The sequence below is a fragment of the Gasterosteus aculeatus genome, chromosome 14 (assembly GCF_964276395.1).
Source record: "Gasterosteus aculeatus chromosome 14, fGasAcu3.hap1.1, whole genome shotgun sequence".
NCBI classification, from domain to species: domain Eukaryota; kingdom Metazoa; phylum Chordata; class Actinopteri; order Perciformes; family Gasterosteidae; genus Gasterosteus; species Gasterosteus aculeatus.
Genome location: NC_135702.1, coordinates 13,224,725 through 13,244,929, shown reverse-complemented (window position 1 = coordinate 13,244,929; position 20,205 = coordinate 13,224,725). Strand labels below are relative to the sequence as shown.

Genomic DNA, 20,205 nt, shown 5'->3' with positions numbered 1-20,205 from the left:
TTATGAGGCGGCGCATAATGGACTGCGATGGAGGCGAGTGTTTGCTTCGGGTGATTGTGGGAGGGAGTGCTGCGAGTTGTCCGTTAGTTTGAATCGAACCCCTGCGGAAGTCACCGCAAGCCGCCGAGGTCAAATCCACTGCGCGCTAATCCAATTAAACACACCCCATTTCACTGCTACCAACAGCTTTGCAGGGACACACCGCTGCATGCTGGGGCCTCGGGGCCTGTCAGAGTGACAAGTCGTGTTTTTTGTGACCGTGCGTCCAGTCATGCGTCCCTTAATTGATGTTGCATATATCATCACAGTGGTGTTTCCCTGTTTGGTACATTGTGAATACACAGCTCCCTTTATCTTTTATGTACCGTAGCCTCACTCTTAGTAAAGTCATCTCAGAGGTAATTCTCTTTTGCACTGATCATATCTTTCCTCTTAAGCTTTATGGGCCGTCGTGCAAAAGTAACAGACCGAGGTATTGAGATCTGTCGAGTCAGCTGGTCAGTTAGATCTAATATAGATTAGAACATCAAAGGTAATTAAAGTCAAGTAGGGCCGAGTAGCGTTACTTTCATCTTGGTTAGGCTAGTGCCGCTGGTAACGTGGTAACTCTTCAGTTCAATTACCTGTGGCATGACAAGTCAACATATGCCATTCCAGAAAAAAAATGACTGAAAAGAAAAAGTGAAAAATGGAAATGAAAGCTGATTCATTCTGTTCAGCCTCAGTCAAACAGAAAAGAAAAAACAAAAAAGAAATCTCCATTTTGTTTGTCATATATGATTTTCTCTGATGAATCTGCCTGCTGGCAACATCACATTTGTATTCATGGTACTACAATTAGATTTAATAGGATTTCCTGAATCCACCCGACAATCCACCCATATTCCAACCGCCAAGACAAATTCCTTGTATGTCTGACATATTTTGGCAATAAATGTTTCCTGATTCCTTATTCACAATAAAGAGGAGCTATACTTGCTATTCAGCTTTCTTTAATTACTCTAGAAGTCAATGGTTGCAGCACACATCTATATACAATATAAAGGGGGTGTTTTAAACAAAATAGTGATTATAATCTTCCCCCACAGGAACTTTTAAGTCATTCAGTGGACCGACCAGAGAGACAACAACTCAAGGAGGCTCTGGAGGCTATGCAGGTAGGTTTGTTCATGGGTGAATTTGTAGGAATATGACATACAACTCTGCAGTGCTCCAAGCCCGAGCTGTATGAATTGTTACATAATCCTGACCAGAGACTACTGCATCTCAGATGGCTGTGCATCCACAATGATATGACAGATGTCAAAAAGATTTCCGTGTAAGGCAGGAAGAATGTTTGCTTTGCCCTCTCAGGACCTGGCAATGTACATCAACGAAGTCAAGAGGGACAACGAGACGCTGAAGAAAATCAGCGAATTCCAAAGTTCCATAGAAAACCTTGTAAGTACTGTGAAGTGCTCCGTCACTTTCGTCCAGCGGGATCGTCAAGGCTGGCTAACGGTGTGATGAGTGGTGGGATTCTACATTAGCATGCACACAGTCAGCACCCATCCAAGAGCTGTCAATATTCTGGACGCGGCGCCAAAAATATAAATAAAGCGAGGAGAAGCTCCAAGTTTACAAAGCTGGATCCAAATGAAGTAATTAAGACTGAATCTGGAGTTGGCTTTCGCCCGCTGGAGAGCACCGTCCTGAGGAGGAGCCTGCTTTTCTCTGATTGCAAACAGAACTCACAAATCAATCAGAGTTCTAGGCATTGTGCCTTTAATGTTAAAGCAAAAGATCTCAGCAATTTTTCCATTAGGAATCGTCTTCCTGTTGGAGTGAAATGAAATCAGATACAACCATTCAACAGATAATAATTAAGAATAGTTCATTTGAACAGTGTGTCATTTTTAATCCAATTTTCCAACTTCATTGTTGTTTTTAACCTTTGCAGAAGTCATATCTAGTGTATGAAAACTAATACTCTGCCACTGATGTTATTCCCAGGCTGCAATTCAAAGTTTGTCAGTGAGATTAGCCACTGGGCATCACAGAGAAGGTACCTGCGCTCGATAAAGCCCGTGCACTCTCTCATCTGCTTAGAACACTGGCGTCACCCCAACAGATCTGTAGTATTCAGATAATCCGATGTCAGTCCCACAGCAGGGACATTAAATAAAGAAGCTGTGTACATTGAAGACTGATGTGAATTTCTAATAGTATTCCTAAAAGCCGGCTCTCATTTATTCAGTTATTATTGTTTCCTTCCACTCTACTTATGTTGTTTCCTACTGAGAGGAAATTATCGAATAAAAAAGAGAGAAACTGAACAGTTAGAAACATTAGTTTCCGAGCTGTATCATTAAATATCTATTTGGATTCTCTTTTAAAATGAAGTGATGCTGAATTATTGATGTCTCCTCATTACATCTAGAAGTCATAGTAAGCAGTCGACTGACATTCAGTGTGTTCATGTGACCTAAGCAGCAGGTGAAACTGGAGGAGTACGGGAGGCCAAAGATAGATGGAGAGCTGAAAGTGTCCTCCATCGTCAACCGAACAAAACAGGACCGGTGAGTCCACACTACGGAAAACAACCACCCGACAAATATGAGGAATAAAGTAACATGTATTCTCACAGCCGTTAACTGTGTGTGTGTGTCCAGGTATATATTCCTGTTTGATAAAGTGGTCATTGTCTGCAAGAGGAAAGGTTACTGCTATGAGCTCAAAGAAATTATCGAGCTGCAGTCGTATAAAATGTCCGACGACCCCATGAACAACAGAGACGTGAAAAAGGTGAGAACCATCCTTTTACTTTGCATCACATTTAAAAAAAAAGGCCGCTGATGAAACATTCCGTGTAATCATTACAAATGTTGCCCTTGAGCTGAACAACCTTGTCGATGGTAATTCCACATTTGCAACTTATGAGTAATGCATTGAAGTATCCGATTTGCATCGCGCTTTCCCATGCTTGGAAAAACCTCCATGTAAATGCAACGAAGCTCATTTAGGATTCATGGAATCGTACCGCAGCGCAAGTCTAACCTGCCCTTTTCTGTTTTGAATCTGCACGTGTCCGTCCATGTTTGCATGTGTAACTGGTGTCTTTCTTTTTGCATGCTTACCAGTCGAGTGGAAAAATGGTAAGCTCAAGTGACCCGTTTATTGAACTCATCTTCTCATGTTGGCCTGTGTTTTGGCTGTGGTGTTATTTTTTTTGAGTCATGATTGCAAAAGCGCCCAGCTGGCCTCCAGCTTTTGATGAGACGCAACGCTAAAGCACGTGGGGCATCTTTTAGCTCTGAATTCATATTTACAGAATACTGTCGTACTTACGGTACCAGTCAGAAGTTTGGACACTGTTCATTTGAACACGCAGGAGTAATAAGCTTCTGTCGCTGCGGTGCCCATATCTCTGTGCCATCTGTTCATCACTCATGTCTTGTATCCAGTGGTCGTACGGTTTCTACCTGATCCATCTGCAAGGGAAGCAGGGCTTCCAGTTCTTTTGTAAAACTGAGGAGACAAAGAGGAAGTGGATGGAGCAGTTTGAAATGGCCATGTGAGTATGATTAAATGCGAGCGTGTAACTTTTCATGGAAACACATTGAGAAACCATCTGTAGAATAACCACGCGAAAGTGTCAAGTTTGCGGCTCGTGCGCTGAACCAAACACCAGAATATCCGGCTTCTTTGTCGCAAAAGCAAACCATTTGTTCCTCTCATTTGTTGATTACTTCCAGGTCCAACATCAAACCAGAGAGAGCCACGGCCAATCAGCATAACTTCCAAATGCACACGTTTGATAAGAACACCAACTGTCGCGCCTGCAAAATGCTCTTGAGGTAACGACCCTGATGTGCACAACAGCACATTGTTAATCGAGGAACGGTTATTCAGACTGTCCTCGTCCTATTGCCTAAGCAACAATGTTCACCACTACAGGACATTAGCTATTTTTACAACCTGGGCAGACGGACCGGTCAGAACGCTCAGACACAAGTTATGGCTCATTTATGTACGTATGATATACGCAGTGGTCAAACCAGCGGTCAGATTATTTACTCAAATAAAAATCCCACCATAGACGTAGTCTTTACCAGGTGGAGGTCTGGCATTGAAAGGTGTGCAGAGATAATAATAACTACACGGTTCCATAAATGCACCACAGATAAACAGTCTCTCTGTAAAGTATTATGAAGCAGAAAAAAAAGGATTTTAAGATCACTGTAACCTCCAAACGCTGCAGTTATGCAACAGTAAAATAAAATGTACATATTAACTATTAGTGTGAAGTCCAAACCTTAAAACGTGTCTTAAGACTGAAGAGGTGACTAACTGAAGAGAAATTCAACCACATTTAGTGTGCAACACACACAACAAAATAATGTAAAATATTCTACTGAATTTGACAAAGTTGGACGGATGTCATTTTTAAACGTAAGCCTTTCCAGCTTCAGCCGAGTCTTTTCTGAATCACCACTTTCACCTCAGTCGGCCTTAACTCCACTCAGCGCGTTGACCTCACACATCGCACGGCTTGGGTGACCCAAATTCAGAGAGCCAAACGGCGCCGGGACCTGATTCTCCCTCCCTGCTAGATGCTAATTACTGCTGCAGCCCCGGCGGATCCCGTTGTGATTTATGGCACTTCCTATTGAAGGTGGCAGTGTGCGAAGCGTGCAGCGTTACAGGACCTGGAACAAATACAGTACTACGAGTCGAGTTTGCCATTGTAAAGAATAACCGAGTGGAAATGATGGAGCTTGTGTAACCGCCTTCACAGGGTGATAATACCAAGCAGCACTTCCTCTTGTGTGTTGTACTTACGAGAGGTGGATTGTGAAAATGTCTACGGCATTTTCATTTCACTTTTCGTGTGTGTGTGTGTGTCTCCCCTCTAGGGGCATCTTCTACCAGGGCTACTACTGCTCTCGCTGTGGAACAGGAGCACACAAAGAGTGCCTGGAAGTCATCACCATCTGTAAAATCAGTGAGTGTCTAATGCAGGTTCACCTTTGAAAGGGTCGATACGTCGGGGCGGAGCAAGTGTTTGGATGAAATTGTTAATCAATGTCGCGCGACGGACATCATTGACAGTGATGATGATTCTTTTTTTTGACCAAATTAATAATGATTGTGAAATTTGATTACCTCCACAAGTGTAAGGGTGTCTTGTTTTTAGGCTTGTTTTTCAGCAGGAAAATGAGTAGAGAGGGACCACCTGTCCATCATTTTACACACTTTTTCAGATGAAGTATCCCTGATTATTTAGATACTTCCGAACGAAGCAATGCCTAGTTGTGACCCAGCAGGATCGCCTCCGTGTATACACCAAATCCATACATTTGAATAAATGTTGGTCGAAATGATCCAAATAATCACAATAAAAAGCATGTGCAGAACAGAGTATGATTTTGTTTAGCTTTCCTTTACTCCTCAATCATCTGATAATTGATTCATAACCGGTTTATCTGGGGTCTCGACCCCCCCGGCCCGAGTACCACAGATTCACTCAATGTGCATTCAGAAAATCACAGGCCTGCTCTCTCGAATTGGAATCAGCTGTGTATAGATGCAAATATTGTGCTCAGGCACTATGAAGAATATGTGAGCCTCTCCACATTGCTCGGCTCCTTCAGCTTTATTCAGGACCGCTTTTAATTCACTATGTCTGGGTTGAAACCAAAGCGCAGCCGAGCAGGTGAAAATGTTTACCAAAGCTTATAAAAAAGAGCCCCATGCAGCACAAACATATATCATATCTCAGCTGCTTTGCCTGACACTCGCTCTCTTTCGTCTTGTTTCAGATCCTCATGACTCGGTGAGTAGATCTTATAATTCTCAACATATTAGAAGTAATGTCATCATCCAATTATCGTTTCCTTTAATCTTGTATTCATCAACAAATTGTACCAGTAAGGTATTTGTCCGTCATGGTGTTGCTGATCAAGTATTTGTTTCTCTTTCATAGGAGCCTGGAATGTCATCAGGTAAGATCTCTTCCCTACAAGGCAGGATATTCAGTCAGCTGACATGCTACTTATAGACAGATGTTATTAAGCTGCTCAGCTCTCTACTGCCATCTTGTGGAAATGCCTACTACTCACGCACCAAAGCAGCATCATTGACCAAGAACAGTGGGAGGCAGTGCGCACATGCACAACTTTAAGACCATTGAGACGAGAGGCATCGTACATTTTCTACAGTATCTTGAAATGAGGAGCATTAGAAAAATACAAAGCTGGTCTTTTAAGAGCCGCACAAGGTTTAAAGTTAAAGAGAGAATCCTGGAAGGGATTTGATGTTGTGATCATGTTATAAATCTTAAACTGCTGCATTTGTCAGTGGGCAGGTTTTTAATGGCGAATCAGTCCTGCCCTTATGGGCTTGAATCCCAATGCAATGAACCACAGCGAGCAGCGCGCAGTCAAAGTTAGAACGTGTTTTCCTCTTCTGCCTCGCGTTGGCACGCCTGATGGTTGTTACTTGCTCACATCTAGTGAGACTAAACATCGGATTGTGTTTCCAGGTCCCAAGATGGTGGCAGTGAGGAACTACCACGGCACACCAGCACCGATAGGCAAGGCGGCGCTCAGCTTTCAGACGGGAGAGTTTATCGAGCTTCTGAAGGGAGACCCTGACACCACGTGGTGGGAGGTAAAGCATCCAACTTCCTCCATTTGATGATACGGTATTTAGACGCTTTGTGCTGTACATCCAACACATTGAGATTAAGTGCTGACCTTTAGCATTACAGATGTAAGAGAGATCGTACTTGCTGACGTTTTCTCCTAGTGGGACGCGTACTTCCTTTGTACGGATTAAATGAATGAGATGTAATGTGAGCGGTGCTGGTGTGGGTTCTGTTACTTTTGGACCCTTTCCCTAATGTGACATACAGTGAGCTGGCTTAGCCTTATATTTAGTGTACAGACATGAAAGGGATATCAATCTCCTTTCTTCTCAATATTGGCAGTAAACCAAGGTTCTTTTTCCTAAATGTCAAACTTTCCTTTAAAAGTCTGCCAACATCCAGGTAAAAATCAGTCAGGTAACATGTTTTCACCCCTTCACACCGATAATGTGCAGAGGATGATTTGGTTATAAGCTACACTTCATTTGCCTTTTGAAAGTTGAAGCACACATGATTGTTGTCAAGAATTTTACATTTGTTAGATAAGAAAATCGATATGTAGACATGTAAAAACAGGAACATTGCAGGTTATCTTGTAGAACTGGAGTAGTATTTATTGTCATGTGTCTATAAAAATCAGATGCAAATGAACTTACAGCAAACACTAATGTCTTGGATTTGAGGTGTTCTGGTTCTGATATTAGCATTATCATGTGTCTGATTTCCTAAAGTGAGTTAAAGACTTACATCTCGAACAATGATCCAACCCCCTCAAAGGCATTTTCTTATCTCAGATTCGGGGACTAATTTGAGACAGGTGGTTAAATTTGCCCCCAGTTTATTTCTGCTCATATGGCAAAATCAGGAGTGATCCAAACGTATTCTCTCCTTACGTTAAAAATTGCTTAAAAAGTAAACCCTGCTCCCTCTCTCTTTTCCTTCATAAATATGAAAATGTTCAATTGGAGAAGTGAATAATTCATAACACTCAAATGATTAATATCTCAATACACTAGAGCGGGTGTACTGGGTGCACACCACCACAAAGCTGCACAGCAACTGTCCCTCTGACTCTCTTCATAGACCTGACGGCTCCCGACCGATGTGTTCATTTTATTGTAGACGCAACACCTGGCATCACTGTGTCATGATGGTGTCCGATAAAGTATTTTTCTGTTTCCTTTTTAAAAATATTCTAATGCATGTTTGCATCATGTTAAGCCCAGTTAATTGCCTCAAGGTAATTACAGATTCCTTGCGCTGCTGTCTTGCAGGGAAAGCTGATACAAACACAAAAGAGTGGCTTCTTCCCCAGTTCCTGTGTAAAACCCTGTTTGGACCCGAAGGTAAGTAATCCAAGGGTTCTGCATTTAGAGGCATTCGATGCAGTGCAGTTTGATTGCCGAGGGCCTGCTCCTCTTTAGTGCACACTTAAAATGCTTTATTCTATTAATAACCTATTAAATGTGCAGTGTCTTTTGTTTTTTACAGCCCTTTCAGACACTATCGGGCCGGCAGTGCTCAAGGGAATCAGACTACTATGGATATCCTTGGTAAGACCCGTAACTTCTGAAGATTGTGCACTTCATCCTCATGTACACTATATAATGCTATTGTCCTCGGGTCGATATCCTTTAATTACTTCACATTTATTCATGTTAATTCTAACTTTATGCGCTTGTTCAATTAAAAATGAATTCACCCCGAGCAATGTCCGCAGTAAAAAGATCAGTTACCGCGTAGTTGTTTGATGTCAACAATTTGTAAAGCTTTCACCATGTCATTGGATTATGCAACTTCTATTCTCTTCTCCTCTGTAGGTTCGCAGGGAACATGGAGCGCCAGCAGGCCGATAACCTTTTAAAATCTCACAGCAGCGGGACGTACCTTATCAGAGAGAGGACGGCTGAGGCGGAGAGGTTTGCCATCAGCATCAAGTGAGTGTTTCACATCGTGCAGCTGAACGAGAATCTCACAGGAGGCTTTTTAATCCACATCTCGTGGGATATGCAAATTCTCAAGGGATGCTCCAGTCAGCATTTCCCCCGAGCTTCTTTTTGCTGCAGCTAATTACCTCTCGGTAATTGCTTCTCCTTTTTGTATGTGTTTGCTCCGAGAGGAAACCTCACGAAGATAAATGTTTGCGTTCTTACAGGAGCCGTCATTCTGAGCACATTTCTCCTTCAGTCTTTAGGACAGTTGCAAAGTGTTTGAGGGACCAGCCTTCAGACAAATAATCTATGTCCCACCGTCGACCTCGGCTTGTGAAAATGACTTTTAATTTGTCGACAGCAGCTCAGCACTTTTACACTAAAGGCACATAAGAGGAAAACATAACAATGAGAAACATTGTTTTGCAATTGATTACAAAAGATCAATATTTCTTTTACAGATTTAATGATGAAGTAAAACACATCAAAGTCGTTGAAAAAGACAGCTGGATTCACATCACTGAAGCCAAGAAGTTTGAGAGTCTTTTGGTAAGTCATATATTTAAACCAACTGTGGACCAGTTACTTGATGTCATAGAAGAGAATAAAAACATGTGATCAGATGAATGTGTGAATCCTCCCGTTCTGTGTATCAAAACAGGAGCTGGTGGAGTACTACCAGGCCCATTCCCTGAAAGAAAGCTTCAAGTTGTTAGACACCACATTGCGATACCCCTACAAATCAAGAGAGCGCTCTCTAACGCGGGCCAGTACACGCTCACCAGGTAAGCATTCCAAATATTCCTCTCCCCCAGCAGGTAGCCTGGGGCGGCAGACTCAAAGAGCGGAAAGAATCTCCAGTGAGGTGTCAAATATCAGCCAGGATGAGTCCGCCGCCTCACCACAGTGAATACTTTATTAGTGCTGCAAGTCACTCACTGAATGAGTCACAGCGCGCTGATGAGAGCTGATGAATCAGTCAATAAGCGCGTTGGCAGAGGGAATTCAACCACGGGCAAGCGTTTCATCAGGTATCATCATAGCGTGTGATGATAGCGCTTTCTCTTCACCACCCTGATGCAATTTGGGTTCATGGATAAACCAAGCTGTAATTGTATTGAGTGCGTGTCCCTCCTTATGAAACCTTTCCAAAGCCAAACTGAAGTACGTCCGTGCTTATATAGTGGGGGGTGAGCTAAGGGGAATGCCCTAACTAAATCTGATCGGATAACTGGGGGAAAAAACGGCACAAAATAACGGCACATTGTACGTCACAGTATTCATCTGACTGCTTCCATCAATGGTTATAACAGAACTAATTGGACTTAATACATGTTATAATAGGCTTACAAAGCTGCATGCCATTTTGCCATGTTAGCTGTCGATATAGCAAGAACGGGGCAACTTAATATGACCCTTTGGCTCTCTTTGTCTGCACTCCGCTCCTTTCTTCCCCAGGCCAGTGACTCCCTCTCTCGTACACAGAGGATGGGAGAATAAGGCAGAGAAGACTTGTGAAATAGGTGTAGAGAGAAAGGGGAAAAGCAGGCCTTTGTCATCTGACGCCGAGGCCTGTGGTCTGTCTAAATGCTTCTACATGTGTCTGCCTTGGTTTGATCTGCAAGAAGAACCGGCCATTACAGGCGAAAGGTTTCCCTCCCGTTTCGTCTGCATTGGAAATAAATATAATATAAACACTGGAGGCCAATCCCATCAGTTTCTCCCATTTTAAAGCAATGCCGTCTGCACCAGTATGTACTTAGAGTCTGGACTAACCTTATCTAGGAGGCTGTGCAGAGATATGCAAATTTACAGCAGGCAAAATGTGCTGCAAAGACAACGCGGTGACCCATTTTAACTCAACATTCACTCATGTTGACTGTAATTCTGCACAATTGATGTGAAAATTTTCCACAAATGTCTGTACTTTTTGCCGTTTTCAATCACACCATTCAAGCAATCAAAATCATGACCAGCCGACTGACATTTGCTCCTTTTTAACTACTTCTGTGGCTCCAGCTCTGCGTTTCTCGCTTTATTTCCTCGCCTTTCTCTTCTCCTCTCAGCAGCCACCTGCGCCTCCTACAACTTCTCCTTCCTCAGTCCGCAGGGCCTCAACTTCTCTTCCCAAAGTTCCGCTCCATTTTGGTCAGGTACTCGGTTCTTCCTTTCTTTTCTTGCTCTTGTTGTCAACCTGCTCCTCGCTGAACGGGATTTCATCATCTTGATGTCATTGCTTCTTCTCCATGGCGCATGTTTCATTAACTACAACATATCAGTTCTTCCCGTTATCGCACCACTCATTAAATCACGTCGAGAAAACCAATTTCCTCCCTCATGAGGAAACAAATTGTCCTCTCCCATCGAGCTCATTTGTCTTTGCGTGGTTACACGGTGTCTTGTTAAACCGGCCATCTTCGTACTCATCATCATTCACAACTAATTATTACAGGGATATCCAGCATGACCTTTCAACTCCGTCTCGTTCCGGCTGTGTGACTGAGCTCCTGCTGCTTCTGCTTTCAGTGTTCACGCCCCGGGCGGTCAGCACGGCCATTGCCAGGTATAACTTTGCTGCACGAGACATGAGAGAGCTGTCGCTGCGGGAAGGAGACATCGTCAAGATCTACAGCAAGATCGGTGGAGACCAGGGCTGGTGGAAGGGAGAGGCCAACGGACGAGTGAGTGAAGCACCAGAGTCCGATCATTCATTGTTTGGCTGTAATCTTTGTACAGTATTATTGTACTGCTACAAAGTTGTAGCATGTACACAACGCACACCCCTCCTACCTAATCCACATTACAGAAGTCTTATCGGTTAACCCTCCGATATTATAGCATCAATGTTGAGGTATTTGGCCGAACATAGTCCGGCATTTTATTCTCTCCTTTTCGCCGAGCCAGACACTAATCGTTGGTATAATAAAAGCCATAAAAACATGGCTGCTGTTAGTCAATCGGCTCGCAGTAAAGCTCGCAATCTTTGAACTTTTTATTCTTTTTCATTCATTGTTTTTCTGTTGCTGTGGATTAAGGGGATGTGTTAATATTGTTCTGTTGCTAATCTGATGTTGAGGTACTGTCACATTTTGATTTTGTTACAGCATATTAATCTTGTTTTGTTCATCAAGAAAAGAGGAATTGGGGTTTTGTTTCCATTTAAGTGCCTCTGTTCCGGTCCCATCTGTTGAAACGCTTTGCAGGCACAATGCTGTTGGATTAGCCAGACCACTTCTGGAGCCTCTGGCTCTCATTGTTCTACATCGTGCCGGCTCCACCCTCTAAGCTTTTGCCGTGGACATTTTTTTTCTCCACACCATTTTGCCTCGCCTGGGCCTTAGCCATGTCCACACAGCTGTGAGACGGGGCTGTGCCCATCTGGATACTGGCTGCTAGGTCCTCCCTTTGGACCTTCATCCCAGCTGTGAAAGCTGAGCTACAGCTTACCGCACGAGCCACTTGCCAGCTCTGTGCACACTTGCCTCTGATGGAGCGGACGCCTCCTCGGTGCTTTGTGCTGAAGGTGACTGGGGACGGCAGATGGGGGGAGGGGAGGGGGGCGTACAGATACCAGTTTGAGCTGGATATGTCTCAACCAGCAACCTCATCCCTGATGAGCCCTTCACCACAGGGGGACACAAAGACGGGGTTTCATGCAGTCACTCTGCTGGTAAAGAGCCGGGCATCACAGATGCCACTTCCTAAGGCCAAGCGTACACCCTCATGGCCTCATGGCCTCATGGCCTTCTCCTCGTGGCCTTCTCCTCATGGCCTCGTGGCCTTCTCCTCGTGGCCTTCTCCTTGTGGCCTCGTGGCCTTCTCCTCGTGGCCTTCTTCTTGTGGCCTCGTGGCCTTCTCCTCGTGGCCTTCTCCTCGTGGCCTTCTCCTTGTGGTCTTGTGGCCTTCTCCTCATGGCCTTCTCCTCGTGGCCTCGTGGCCTTCTCCTCACGTCCATGCTCGCTTTGCTGACTGTGCGCACCTGTGTGCTGCTCAGGTGGTGCCAGTTCTGTGCCATAAACAGTACTGTCAACTTGAGCAGAAAAGGCGTCCCCAACGACAGAGCTGACAGCTTTTGTAGGAAGTGGTTTCCCACGGCCACCCAAAGGGCCATCAAGGGTCAATTCACGCCTTTTTCTAACAAAAACAAATGAGGCATCACGAAGAGGCTGACGTCAGCCATGTGTCGGAATGTGTGTGTCCTGGCAATTGGTCCACTTATATCAACCTCGTGATCACTTTTATTCCCTTGCACAGGAAGTTCCTGCGTTTTTTCAGCTCCTTTTCTACTCTGAATTTCTCCATTTAAAGGCAAAGGTTTTTCGCAGGGTGATCCCTGTTTGTTGTACTTACGAAAGCTTCATTTGTGTCTTAAGAGATTTCCGTTTCACATTTCCTGTGTGTGTGTGTGTGTGTCTGTCCTCGCTCTTCGATGCAAATCTGTAGAGCGATGTTTTAATTTTCAAAATCGAAAATAAACAAACAGCTGTTACGCTCAGCTATTTTCAATGAATGTCGCAGATGGGTTTTGTGGAAGTGGACGGGGGATCTTGAGTTAACAGCAGGCAGAGTGGGCAGAATAGTCTAAAGTGTGCGTGGGATGGATGCTTTTTTTCAGAATGAGATCATTTATGTCGTATGTAATATATTCATTCATATTGTTTTCAGTACGCTTTCAATAATACAGAGAAAACGAACGCTGAAGATCCGCGAACCGTCCTGTGGGACATTTGGTTCTCGAGCACCCAACGCACTCTCGCGTCATTTCCTTTGTGCCGATCTCTCACATAGAGGTTTTCTTACCGTCTCTGTACACGCTTTCTCTCACGGGATACATGAGGAAGCGGGATCTGTTTGTTTATTTAAGATGGCGCCCAAAAGGCGCATGGTGCAATGATGAACCCAATATTTACAGCCAAATGCAGAAATAAAGCCCATAATCAGGATGTGAAACCGAGCCCTTTTTTCAGCCCAAGAAACCAGCAAAGAGCTCATGAAGCGGCGTTGCTTCAGTAGACGAGCGAGCTCGTCAAAAATGACGTTTGAATATTCGCTTTAAAAATATCTGGTTGCACATAAGGCGTCAATAACTGGACAAATTAATACAACGGGTCATAACTACTTAAATAGGTAATTTTATTTAAGTTAACATATTTAACAACATATTACCTACACAAAAATAATGAAAATTAACTAATGGCCAAGACCGCAGATCTCTCCCTCTCTCTCTGCGCGTTAAATGAACGACAATAATAAAACATGTGCTGAAGAGTTTTCTACAAGCAATTTAAGGTCGCGATTCTTGTCCCAAAGATGGCAACCGTCATTCAGTGAAAGTTTTACAGTACCGACATTGAACGCTCCGAGTGAGCTGTGCTGGTGAACACCAGGTCCAAACAACAACATATAGACGTGATGTTCTATGATTAGCATCAAGTAGGAGCCAGTGTTGCCTAGCAATAGCTGGTCACATATCTTTTTAGAGTGAAGCTTGTTACATCTGAACTGTGCACTTATGTTGAAATAATGCACATACTGTGTTCTGTAAGGTGCTGTGTTCAGAGGGGACTTGGTCTAACTCTTGGGCATTGAATCAGATTAATGCTGCAATGCAATGGATTCACCAAAGTGTAAACAAATGTGTGTTCAGCTTCATTGGATGTAAAAACTTTTTTTTTTTTTTGTTTCAGATTGGATGGTTTCCCTCAACCTATGTGGATGAAGAAAGTGTTCAGTAAGGCTTGGATGTTTGCTGATTTGCTCGCTTGAAACCAGGAAGCATCTTCTATCTGCTGCTCTCAGTGAACAATTACTCACTCCCTCTCCGGAGAAAAACACAAGGAAAAAGTGAACATTTTTGCTGTTGTTTTTGCTGGATGCTCATTTTTCAGTGAGTGTTTCTACCATGTTTCTCTATCTTCAATTATGCATCAGCTTTGCTAATGTTTGTACATTTATTTTATGTGGCAGGGCGTCCTTTTTAATTTCTGTACAGGTAGAGTAAAAAAAAAAAAAAGGCTTGCTGTTAGCCTGTGTGTGCTCTGCAGGTGCTCTAATGAACTGAGGACACAGAAGACACTGAGCGAGGACAGCTTGAAAAAGGCACCTTGGTTGCAGGTCCATGCGAGATGAAATAATTGTACAGTATAGATAATTTATTGAATAGAGATTATTATTACTAATGATTATTGTGGGGAAGTTGATTTTAGCAGCAGCAAGGAATCCAATAAGAAAAACAAAAATAAGAAAGGAAAAAAAAAAGACAGATGCTCTGTTTTAATGTTGCGAGATTTTGCCTTAGTTGTCATGGTTATGCCTTGTGGACTGACGCCAGTGGAGGGAATAGACTTTGTTGACTGGTTTGAATTCTCCATGTATGCATGTGCCCATGTGCGGCCCACACCAACACACAGACCAATGTAAAGTATGGTGCCTTCGAAGAATGGTCGTTGCTTACTGAACCTCAACATCAGCCAGTAGAGAACACTGCCATCACCAAAAAGACCGCTTGTCCACATCCAGAGGACTTCGGCAAGACGAGGAGAGGCACTTGTACTAACCACTGGGGATGACTCGCCTCCCCAGAAAACAACACAGGGAAGCGTCTAACTTTAATTTTTTACTGGTGACTGGATGGACTCACAGACACAGTCGGACGCTTTTATAGCCAACAACACACACCGTTCACATCCATCTTGGCATCAGAAGTCAATGGGTGCAATCAGCTGGATGCAAAAGGGAAGCATCATGACATTCCACAGGACAACCACTTTACACTTTGAAATCATGAGTTTATTGTTTGATTTTATTTAAATGTTTTTGCACAGAAATACCTTTTTTAATTCTTGCAAGAAATGGACCATTTATCATTTGAAGCCAAACTCGTCAATGTTTTAAATGTCTGCATGGAATTAGTTTGTTTTGTACTTTGCCTTATTTTTTACAGATTGTCAGGTGACTGGATCCACCGACCTCCCCTTACCCGCTGATGTTAATCATTCTTCATGTATGTAATTTGGTGATGTGCAGGCTGGTCAGAATTAAACAATGTAAGAAGACTTTTAATCTGATGTCAATTTTATCTGCTAATTAACTTAAAATGACATAAGATGTCATTATTTTCTTTTGTTAGCGGTGTCAGTGTTTACTTCCTGTAATTGTCTAATGCCATACATACAGATTAACAGACCACTTTCTGTTAAAGTAATACAGGTAATCATCCAGTCTGTCATAATTTGAACTGAAACCTGCCACCCGATTGGACGTATAATGCAGAAACTGAGCCTATCCGCTGTAGTTGATCAGTAAGAGTCTCACAGAGCAGAAGACGCTGCTCTGTCGTGTGTTATTGCAGAGGCCGACCGCACCGGAAAACAAAAAGTCACAACACTGAAAGGGACGTGAATACTCAATGTTATCTATAATGTTGGGGAGGCAATCTAGTCACTGTTTGTGTAGTGGACAAAATCCCATTGCATGTGGCTGTTGATATTTTAATTAGTGTCAATACATCCTCCGAAAAAACAAGCACTTAATTGTCTATTCTTTTGAATGGTTGAGTATTTCCAATTGCAGTCTATCATGGAATAAATATTTCTTTTTGGTTTAAACTGGAAACTGAATCATTTCGAACATGTTTACGATGACAATCAAATGCATGTGTGACAGTTTATTATGGAGTTATGAGAAAACGTCTAAATGTCAAAGTATAGTATGTTCAAAAAAGGTAAGTATAAAAGCAATTAAAACATTGTCAAAGAAGTCATAGAATAATATCTTCCCATTAATATGAAGTATTCCTATAGTATGTCTGAAACAAAAAAGCCAAATCCTGACACATAAGCTCTGAAAAATCCCTATTTGGCCCCATAATGTTCATAGTTCTGTTCATGTTTAAAGTATGGCAAAGCCCCATGGGCGCAAAGTTACCCAAAACCACACAGGCGTTTTCAGGTGGGACTCAAACTTCTTTATGAATAATATAGTCATCACAAGACTGCAGCCTTGTTGCACATTTACCACACTGATCAACCTGAAGCCATTCAATAGTAAGTTGAAAAAAAGCTGTGAAAAGTCAGCGGTTTGGACCCAGTCACTTTGATTGGGACCCTGGACCTACAACCAATAATTGGGAATCACTCAATTTAGAAATTTCAGGATAATACATTAGTAACAATTTTTTTTACATGGGGAAAAATGCAGTGAGCGACACCTAATAAACAAAACAAAAAAGCCAATTCCAATTAGATAAATGCCTGATATTGTATTTTTTATATTTACAAAATACTGACATATATTAGCTCATTATATGAACTTTTCCATCTGTCAGCCTTTCATTTTGTTTAATATACTACATTTGTAATCTGATACAGAGCAGCCGTCTCCTATATCAATGTGATCTATTAAATGGTGAGGATACAGTACTTTAACACATTTCAAACCGTGCGTGTACGACTCTGCGCTTCTTAATGACTCCCTTAAGTTGCAATGCTTTTTTGCTTTTACCTTGAACAAGAGTCACCGATTGATGTGAGAGAAACTATTGTCCCCCTCCTAAGAGCTCTTCACTGTGATGCCATGTTTACGCTGTCCTCCCACGCTCACTTCTCCCATCTCAACGTCGTCTTTGAATGCATGTAGACTGTTTTCAACTGCATTTCAACTATAGTCACTGTTTATATGCAAAAGTTCTCTCCAAGGTCTCAGGACAAGCACTCAGCTGCTGAACATTGGACCTGCAGCTCCGCATTGTGCTCACTGATTTAGCAAAGTGGACCAAATAGAACCTGAACCAGGACCATCCTTTTGAAATACAATGTTTCCACCAGTAATACAGTTTGCATAGTTCAGTGCATAACCGGAAACTTAACTAAAATAATATCCGCTAATGATAATGTGGCATTTAGCTAAATGCTTAAGCCAGCTGATAATAAACAAACATCGTAAACTATGTGTTCGCATTAGAATATTAACTCGGCCATCTACCACGAATGTAAAGGATAAATACATTTATTTCTAAATTGCCAACGAATATTTTAAACAGATTAAGATGTCTTAAGCACTTACTGAATTAAAATATGAATATCTTACAACTTCTTTTGGCAAATTATTGTATTTGTATCACTTACATCTATATATTTCTGTTCTTACAGTAAACATTTTAAAATGCAAAGGCCTTTTGTAAAGTATCCTAAATTCTCTTTAATTTCACGGCAAAATGACCTCATGCAACCTTCCCTGAAAGAAAATAGTATTTAAAGAGTATGAGATGTGTTGATCGTGTTTGAATTTGAATGTAACATTTGGAGGTGGCCTTGATCGAATATGTATCTGTTCAATGTTTTCTTCGAGCCAGTATTTATTGAAAGGGGTCAAACTGAGCTGCCTGCCAGCCTCTAATGAATATAAATATAATGACACTAGAGAAAAGGAAAACATTTTTCTGGCTGAACAGTTCCTGTTGCCTTAAAAACAAACTTGTTGTGTGGAACCAGATGTAGTGTTTGGCCTCCTCTGTTTAGTGATGTAACATTGTCAATGTGTTTGCAATGCATTGGATTGCTATTAGAGAAGCTCCAGCGTTTAATTTTTGAACTTCAAACATCAAAGCTCATCCATCGTGATGGATGGTAGCAACCCCCCCCCCCCCCAATTTGTAGTCCCTTTATGCCGCACCAGAAACAAAAACTATGTACAATGCTGAGGATGAAGAGTGTCACCGCTCGGGGAGAAAAACGCATCTGTACTCTGAGTCAGAGACAGCAGCAGGGGGAAATGCCATTTGTGTGGTGAATATTGTCTTTAGTTTCCTTTGGGCTCTGAACAGGCACTTCCCCTTAAACACATCGCTGATGCTCGGTAGATGCCGCAGATAAGAAACCGGGTGCTTTCCCCTCTTTCCATGGCCGTGCGTAGATTATCTTCTACACATACGATTAAAAACAAGACATAACCTCCACTGACAGTGAAGCCTGTTCATCATCACCCGATTCAAAAATCCATATAATTGATTCAGAGTGGTATTTCCCATTAATCTTGACATATATCACAAAGATACTGCACTAAACGTGAGCATAAATGATAAAACCTTCACGCTCAGCTAAAGGAAGAGAATTAAAGACATGTTGAAATATGTGCATTGTGTGCAGGATGAGGATGCCGCTCAGAGAGGAAACTACATATTTTCTTCCGACATCAACCAACAGTTGACATTTTTAGAAGTGCGTTGGCAACATTACCAGGTTGTTAGCTTAGCAAAACATGTAGTAGTGGTATTTGGTTGCAGTCATTGAGTGTGTTTTCTAATCATTACCCTCTGTTTTTGTTTCCTTATTACACTGTTGCAAAATTTCTGATATTGACCCCTGAATTTGTATTGCTATTGAGAATCATTTCATACTTCCTATACATTTAGTTCTGGCGTCCTTGCATGGACCACATCAATCTTAGTCCTTCATTTGGATCTCAACAACTTGCTACAACAAGTTTTGTGACTGTATTTTCCACATTCTCTTTGCCGTTATCACATAGACGCACAAAAACGCGCACACACACACACACACACACAGACACAACACCAAGGTGAAAACAATTCCTGTCACATTCCGTCAAAACTGGTAATTAACTAGCAATGCAATAGTTGCAGCAAGGAAAGTATTTTAAAAGGGGAGGAATTCTGAAATGTCTCTTTTCAATGTTCTGAGATTTAATGAACTGCAAATGTGTACTGCAAGTCGAAGACAATAACTCACAAGAAAGTGTCGGCGAAATAACAGCCTGTTAAGAAAGACGGAGAAGGCCGACGAGAAGAAAGAGTTGGTAGCTTTTAATAGATTCTACTCGGGCTTTTCAGATGAAACCCAAAGCACAACTTGTATTCCTCAAAATGTCAGCAGTTATATCTGCTTCAATGAAACCAGAGAAAATCCCTTTAAAAACAGATCAAAAGGATTTCATTAAATTGTTCTACATCATGTGAGAATAAAGATCTGAGTCATAACTAGGTCAATTGATGAACAAAGTAAAATTCTAACATTTTATATTATTTCATATATATATTGTGTGAAAGCACTTGCCAGCAAGGAGGTAGATTGTTTAGTCCAAAGACTGGAAACAGGAAAACTTCCTCAGAGGAACAGAAAGAGCCACATTATGTTTTAATCTGTACCAAGTTGTGGTTTTGTCTTTGTTCACAGCTTTCTACCATGTTCTCTTCTGGTTACAACCTCACAGCGGTGACAAGACTTTTCTTGGGAGGGCTTGGTACATTTACCTTCTGATGTCCTTCTCGGGTGGAAATAATCGTATTTAATTGTTTCCTCAAGGCTTTGCAGCTGCTTCAATTACTTTGCTACTTTTTTGTAGATACCTTGGACATATAAATGAATTGTCCATCCTCAAAACATGTCTCATTTTGGCATGTTTATAAGCCACATACTCATTGTTTCACTTCAATATTATTAGAAGGTGGTAAATGATATGATAATGAAATATACCACAAGAAAATCTAATGAATTAGATTCATCATTCGTGATCCAATTCTATAATATCTTCGTAAATCATATGGTAATCCCTTTAGTTGGGGTCCTGTGCCTAAGGGTTGGAATCTCTGTTTTAGCTCAGCATGCTGCACTTGAAACTAAAAATGTA

General features: G+C 42.0%; 1 protein-coding gene across 12 annotated transcripts in view; it reads left to right on the top strand.

The window, feature by feature from the left end:
- Positions 1-15,614, top strand: part of vav2 (vav 2 guanine nucleotide exchange factor) — a 160,181-nt gene extending 144,567 nt beyond the window's left edge. For 2 of the 12 annotated variants that reach the window (XM_078088241.1, XM_040198268.2), the window contains 19 exons: positions 1,089-1,157; positions 1,354-1,440; positions 2,473-2,558; positions 2,652-2,784; positions 3,120-3,134; positions 3,444-3,553; positions 3,735-3,836; positions 4,896-4,984; positions 5,802-5,815; positions 5,966-5,984; positions 6,524-6,651; positions 7,903-7,974; positions 8,120-8,181; positions 8,449-8,565; positions 9,021-9,108; positions 9,221-9,344; positions 10,626-10,712; positions 11,086-11,240; positions 14,247-15,614. In XM_078088241.1, coding sequence (XP_077944367.1) covers positions 1,089-1,157; positions 1,354-1,440; positions 2,473-2,558; positions 2,652-2,784; positions 3,120-3,134; positions 3,444-3,553; positions 3,735-3,836; positions 4,896-4,984; positions 5,802-5,815; positions 5,966-5,984; positions 6,524-6,651; positions 7,903-7,974; positions 8,120-8,181; positions 8,449-8,565; positions 9,021-9,108; positions 9,221-9,344; positions 10,626-10,712; positions 11,086-11,240; positions 14,247-14,294 — 1,605 coding nt within the window. In that variant the 3' untranslated portion in view covers positions 14,295-15,614. Of the gene's footprint in view, positions 1-1,088; positions 1,158-1,353; positions 1,441-2,469; positions 2,559-2,651; positions 2,785-3,119; positions 3,135-3,443; positions 3,554-3,734; positions 3,837-4,895; positions 4,985-5,801; positions 5,816-5,965; positions 5,985-6,523; positions 6,652-7,902; positions 7,975-8,119; positions 8,182-8,448; positions 8,566-9,020; positions 9,109-9,220; positions 9,345-10,578; positions 10,713-11,085; positions 11,241-14,246 lie in introns of all 12 variants that reach the window. The other 10 variants (XM_040198270.2, XM_040198267.2, XM_040198274.2 and 7 more) reach the window with 6 other exon arrangements.
- Positions 15,615-20,205: the final 4,591 nt, after the last annotated feature.